Source organism: Pyxicephalus adspersus, chromosome 7 (assembly GCF_032062135.1).
Source record: "Pyxicephalus adspersus chromosome 7, UCB_Pads_2.0, whole genome shotgun sequence".
Classification (NCBI taxonomy): Eukaryota; Metazoa; Chordata; class Amphibia; order Anura; family Pyxicephalidae; genus Pyxicephalus; species Pyxicephalus adspersus.
Genome location: NC_092864.1, coordinates 54,333,154 through 54,340,456, shown reverse-complemented (window position 1 = coordinate 54,340,456; position 7,303 = coordinate 54,333,154). Strand labels below are relative to the sequence as shown.

Below are 7,303 nucleotides of genomic sequence, written 5' to 3'. Positions count from 1 at the left end.
GCTCTTTTAAATGAGCAGAAAGTAGGAGCTGTAAATAATAGTATGAATATTAATATTCTTTGTTCCAGTTTGATATATGCTAAGCACTGAAGATGGTTAGGATTTGGGGCAATTAAGTGATGTGCTTTTAGGGTTTTAGGTAAAGTGTATCCAAACTCAAGAACAAAAACATAGTACTCTATATTGCAGGTTACTGGTCCATAAATGTTCAATTTGTTTTCCTTTTTTTTCCTGGTGTCTTACAAATACATTTCTAGTCGCTTTGTATCTACACCCTTTCCTCCATTGTTTATATTGTTCTGTTCATTATGAAAGGGGCCATGGGTATTACAAAGACTGGACTTTAAACATTTCTACCTTTTTTTCATCTCCATTACAAAAAAATTAAGACCTTTATGCTTCTTTTTAGCTCACAGGAAGTGGCAAGGACATTGCATTTCTGGCAAGATCAAATAGATCAAAATGTTCTTAGCCTGAAAAATGAAAACTAATGCAGCCCCCACATCTAAAAAACAGTAAAATGTAAATGTATTGTAAAATTATTGTTGGGCTTAAATACGCTTTATGCTACCATAGGACATAATTCTTATTGCTGTCATGAGAAGCATTTTTGCTATTTACATTTTCTAAATCCAATAACTATCTGTAAATGACAAGTCTGACTTGTGATCCTAAACTCTAGGTAAAGCCTTTGAAACCAATGTCTATTGATGAAGCGATCCGTGTGATTCAAGTGTCAGAGAGGGCCCGACAGGGGCGCTTGCGAGCCAAGTTCATGAAAGAGATCCACCTAGAAGAGAAAAGAGAGAGAATGGCCAAACTTCAAGGTGCAAAGACACTGGATCCTGACCTAGCTGCACAACGTATCCAGAAGGTGATGTCTTGATTTATTGACAGGTTCTCTTTAAAGATTTGGGCTCACAAGAATATATCCAAATCTGACAGAGATGCAATCTAATACACTTGGGTTAATTGACTGATTTGTTTAATGTCTAAATCTCATAGTCATTGTATATAATTCAGTGCACTTTGCTTTGCACCATCTGTGAACCCTTAGGGATTACAATTGCTAGAGCACAGTCAGGGACTAATAAATTATGATGTTATTTGATTGCCTGTTATTAGAAGGTTGTGAACATGTTTAATGTGATCTAACAGAAAAATATAACTGTTTTTCTGAGCCAAAACATAAAGAAGTGTATTTGTCAAAGATTCTAACAACATTGGTCCATCTTTCCCCCTTTTTATGACCATGGTTTGATTTTTCTATGTTTGCTCTAATTTTTATAATGTTTTGTACTCATTTGCAAACAAAATTCACTCATCAAAAACTTGATCCATCTATGAAAAATGTAATTGAACAGGATTCTGCCAACATCTATTTATTCCTTATGAACCAGAGTAATTTGTACATTTCCATTTGGGAATTATTAGATAACCAAATAATACATACATTTTGTGGGGGTGGGGGGGCAGGGGGAATTTTTTTTTTTTACCAAAAGGCTATGTTCACACTGGCCATGAGTTAGCAATGTGTTTACCACTTACTAATGGCAGGTAACCTCTGGGTGTGAGGAGATGTTACATGTAAAATGATTGGGGGCAGCAGTTAGCGGCACAATACTGCTCACTGCCACCTGCTGACAAATGTGTGGACAATGGCCCTTTAAGAACCAGCTTTGCAGTGCAAGCAACCCAATGCCAGCCACTGGATCCATACAGGATCACTTGATCCCAAGGGTGAACCTTCCCTAATTGTTTTGTTTTAAAAAATCCAAATTTGTGTGTTTATTGCTTTGGGATATAAAAAAATATAGGCAAATAAAAAAGTTATAAAAAACTAACACAAAATAAGCAGACAAACAATATGTGAGGGCAGAAAGTGAGGAGATATAAGTTAGGGCTGATTAGGGTTAATAAAAAAAATACATTTTCTTGAAAATGTCTTTGGTTTCGTTTTTACTCCTGTATTAGTAAATTTCAATCTTTTTCCATTTTGTTCAGATTTCTAACACATATTTAAAGTCTCAGGAAATGTGATTATATTATAGTTGATAGTTAAACTACTTTTTTTTAGGCTGTGAATTTTTAGTTTATGGAGAATGCTAATACTGTATTTTAATGAAAGTTCAGCATTTATTTTTTTCCTTTAAAAGCATGTCCCCTCTACCTGAATGAACCAGCCTGGCACCCATGGCATGAAGGCTGGTAATCTCATAGTAAGGGATCAGCAATACAATGCTTTGCAACACTGGTACCAGTCTACATGCCCTACAGCAAGGGGGATGCGTTGAGTAGTGTTTCCCAGAAAATATGGTTCATCTTCCCAAGCATTCCAACCCAATGCTGTCCAGGATCAAGCTTTTGGCTTTCCCATGTTCCACCTACCCCTTTCTATGATTGGTTACCCCAACAAACCCCTAATCAATCAACATGTGTGGGTTTAGGTAAGAAAAAATGGAAAAAAACACGCAACACAGAAACACATTTATTTTTTTAAAATATTTTCCTTTCCTGGGTCAAGTGATATCCAAAAATGTCCCACACTGTCCAACCTAACAATGTCAGGGCAGACATGTGGGTTGGTATCAACAAAACAGGGATCTACATGTTTATTGTTTTCCTATTACCTAGGGTACCAGGCTACTTTTTTCAGCAAGGGTGGGACACGCTTGTTTGTTTCTTTTTTTTTTTTTTGTTTTGCTAGTTAATATAATTAGCAAAAATTTTTAAGTTAACTTTTTTCATTTAGTAAAAAACATTGACATGACCCCCTCCTATCACTGAAACTGTGTAAAACACAACTTCAGCACCATGGAAAGTAATTGCCAACAAGTAAATTAATACATTCCATATTTACCAAGATTCACCCAAAGATTTGGTCTAAGGTAAATAAATCTTCCACTGTACTATCAAGATTTGACCTGGCAAATATCAAACCAACAACATTTAGCCAACAAATGTTATATAATAATTTGAAGGAATGTATCCCATCAAATCTTTCTTGGTTGAATTTACCTATTTTTTAACTGGATGAATTTCATATTAAATGTTTATTTAAAAAAACAAAATGGAATGTTCTGTTCCAGTTTTCCATAGCAGTGACATCAAACATAGAGAGAATGTTCAAAAGACCCTGACGTTTCACTTGGCATTGATGTAACAAGCTTAAAAGTCTTAGCTTAAAGCCAACGTTCTCCTTCCAAACTGTTCATTGCACTTCACACTCCCTTCCTGTGCGTTTCCTACTTCCCCAATTGCTGTGCCACTCAGGAAGCTGTTTCAATTCCGTCTGTATCCTTACTGATTTTCCGTTCACACCACAGGTCTGGCGAGGCTACATTCAGAGGAAGAGAACCAAGCAGCAAAGAGAGGAGGAAATGATCTTCCTGGGCATGGTAGGTTGATCAGAGGACAGACTTTTCCAGAGCAACAGTGTAATGTTTAGAACACAACATTGGGTCCTTAAGAAACAGGTGCAAGTTCATTCTTTATTTACTGTTTAATTGTGAACACAATGAAAAAGACTTTTTGACCTAGAAGAGAATAAATGAATCCATATTGATACAGTGAAAGCAGACACACAGCTTATATATCAAGCCAAATTAATGACAATTGATGTACTTATTCTACACTTTGAGTGAAAGTGATTGGCAGTAGACTTAAAAGTGAATGTTTAAATTGTCCTGCAGTTCAAACCTTAGTAAAAATACTAGAATAGCTATTCAGCAAGTGTACTACTTACCCTCGGAGGCTGGTGCATCTTTGTTTAGGGGTTTATTTTATTTCAACACATACTGAATGGAGAGAGGGTTAGAGTAGCAGAGTATCATGTAGTGGCAGTTCATGTCCAAAAGCAATCCATCTCCCGCACCGCTTAAAGCTGACCTTTTGCATCCTTGCTGAACTCCTAAATCCATGACAAGCAATGAGAGAAGCATCTTTCCTCTGCAGTGGGTCTCCTCTTTGAAGTGACAGTCCCAAATTCAGCACCAAGGGATTCTGTCCTAAAACTCCCTAAAATTAGTTTCAGCAAAACATTATTAATAGGCCTAATAGATAATGAATCGGGGCAGCGATTGGCTGCTACTTTGCTAAAGCCAGTTTCCTGTCATGAGACAGAAGGTAGCCAACCATAGGGAGAACAGATTCTATACCTGTGCAGTATATACTAAGGTTAACCTATTAAAACGTAAAGCTTATAGCTAAAACATTGCTATTCTAAAGGGGCACATCACAAACCTCAGAAAAATTCCTTTAAATAGGCATATGAGCAGCAATAAAAATAAAAGAGTGGCCATATATGAAGAAAGGCTTCAGATTGAAAGCATTACAACCTCTATGCCCTGGGTTTGGACATACATTGACTTTTAAAGTTTTTCACTATCTCTTATAGATCTACTGCTTAAAGACTCTGGGGCTTTTAATGCCCAACTCTGGGGAAATAGTAACCCCACTTTCCTCTAACTCATCCTGCACATTCTCTTTACTTTGTAAATAAAACTAAACCAACCTAAATAGGCAAATGTTAACTATAACTTTTCAAGTTTAATTATTTTTGAAATATAGACACAACTTAAATGCTATAAAGTGTCAGAATTCTTTTTCTTTGTACCCTACCCAATTTTATTAATCAACTCAGCCGGCACTGAAGCCAAAGCTTTGGCACAACATCCATGGAATTATCATTATCAAAAGCATGCAATGCAGGGATCTTACTAGTATAGACTCTGAGAAACTTAGCTGTCAAGTGGTTTACCTTTCCATTCGACTATTCTATTTAAAATTATTAGGCAGACTGCTAAAACTACAATGACTGCATGACAGTCTGTACAAGTACCAAGTCCAGTTATATATATATATATATATATATATATATATATATATACATACATATATAATGTGATATACAAAGATCAAAATGTTAACACAAAAACTGTTTCACCTGACCTGACTGAGCTAAATTCACCTTCATTTGTAAACTTTTGTCAGTCTCCTTTCCAAACACTGCATCTCACAGACATTATAGTCTGCTGTGACTATACTGATAATCATGCACCTTGCGAATGGGAACACAGAGTCTCCCGGAAAACATGCATCATAGATCTCAGGAGGCTACTGGCTCATTCTTCTGTACATACCCAATATTGGGCATGCACAGAAGCAGCATTCTTCAACTGAGTAAAAAAAAAAATGCCGATCTCACGCATGCGCAGTGGGAGATCGGATGAGGTAGGAAGAAGGCGGAAGAGGAGAAATGAAGATGGCGGCACCTGATGCTTCCTCTGCGCTGGGACGAAGGAGGATACAAGGATGACAGGACCAGATTCAGGAAACCTACGGAGTTTTTTTCTTCTTTTTAGTTTACTTTTGGTTTAAGTACATCAGCATAATGGTTTAAATAAGAGACCATAGATTAACAAATTCTACTTTATTAAATATCTTATGTACTTAACCATATACATGTATCATGCTCTGCAAAGGTTTATACTCTATCCTGCAATTTGATCCTTTAATCTTTTCTACCATACAAGTGCCACCTGAAGAATCTTTACATATAACACGTCCAGAAGTGTTGGATGCCTGCACCCCTACTGCATGCTGTGGTTCCTTCCAATGAGCCCTGCAGTTATGTAGGGGCTGGCAGAAGGAACCAAACAGTGAAGCAGGAGATCAAGCACCTGAGAATGAATAATAATAATAATAGAGGAATAACATTTCCAGTTTATTTTGGAGTTTTAAACTCAGTGATTGAATTCCTTTAAAGATAGGCCTACAGACAAGTAATAAATTTAGTCTTCTTTTTAATTCAATTAGGACATCAAAAACAAAATGATAATATTATATTGGACATTGTAATATTAAGTTCTGCAAAAAGGGGTTAAACAAAATGGTAGGAGGGGTTACGGGAGGCGACGAAGGCTGCTGTAATGGATCTGGTCTTGGCAAATGCACTCTTTAGTAATAGTTTTTTTTTCTGTATCTGTGAGCTTCCCAATATCATTTTTCACTGTCTGATATGTGTGACATAAACCGAAAAGAAAAAATGATGAGCATATGCTGAAAACTAATGTCTTGCACTTAATGCAGCATCTCAGGATGTAATAGAAAGGCACTCACTGTGTGGCATTAATATAGCGTGATACATAGTCTTTACAGTGTAAAATGACAGAGTCTCAGCACTATGGTGGATAATGGCTTTGTACACACGCAGGGAGCTTCTTTGCAGTTGTGCTGCCATTCTGAATACATTCTATTTATATCGGCACAATCTGCCTGACAAATTAGCTGTTATGGACACTTCGCATAAATATTTATGCGTGTGTTTGCGTGGGGGCAGAACAGTTTGATTTACAGGGTAATGTTATGTTTAATGACCCACTTTCCCCTTACTGCAGTGCCAAAGCCACATATCAAATATACAGCAGGTTTAAAGATAACACGCAGTGCCGACACTGCTGGGCCCTTTTAACTCTTCATTCATTACAGTATTCTGTGCCAGTGTGCAAAGTGTTGTAACCTAGGAAAAAGAATTACAGTTACTTATGTCAGGACACCAAAACTATTTGGTCACCAGTTTATGACGTTTAAGGAAGAGACAGTAATGGGATGTGCTACATGACCATGTGAAAAGATGCAAATGGATAAGTTTTTTTCATGTCTACCCTATTTTTGAATGGATACAACACATTTCATATGCCAGTATATTTTGCTTATCTATGTTGCGGGAGTCAAAGGTAAATCGAACATAGTATTTAAATAGTAATCTTTTAAAAGTGTATTAGGGCAATATAAAATTCCCCTGCTGCTCATAGCCTTCCACTTCCTCATATTAAGCATTTTTTACCAGCTCATTGATAAGCAACAATGGGACGCTTAGTTTGATGTTAAAGTAAAACTTATGTGAAAACCTTTTTTGGAAAGAGTAGGTTAACTTTAGGTTTTGATTGCTGTCTATATTCTCATTGGGGAGACTCATACTGTCTATTTGTCCTTGTGACCATTGTCACCTAGGGTTCTTCCCTACCAGTGTGCTGGGACATAGCACATGCATTGGTGATCTGGAATGCCGGCTCTTAATGGCACAGCAAACACTACATTTGTGTGTGAGGTGGTACATTGGGCATTTTTTCTGAATAAATGGATGACTCCAATGTAAAGTACACCAACGTGCACGGCAGAAGCACTGTTACCTAAACAGCACATTCGTAATGAACACCTCAATTCGTAATGAAGACCTCATATGGAAGGTGTCAGAAAGCTATAATTATTATTAATATTAAACAGGATTTACCGTATTTTT

The 7,303-nt window shown here is 36.8% G+C and overlaps 1 protein-coding gene across 1 annotated transcript in view; it reads left to right on the top strand.

The window, feature by feature from the left end:
- IQCA1 (IQ motif containing with AAA domain 1) overlaps nucleotides 1-7,303 on the top strand; it is a 98,043-nt gene that overhangs the window by 23,386 nt on the left and 67,354 nt on the right. The window contains exons 5-6 of the mRNA XM_072418508.1: nucleotides 683-874; nucleotides 3,327-3,398. Coding sequence (XP_072274609.1) covers nucleotides 683-874; nucleotides 3,327-3,398 — 264 coding nt within the window. The remainder of the gene's footprint in view (nucleotides 1-682; nucleotides 875-3,326; nucleotides 3,399-7,303) is intronic.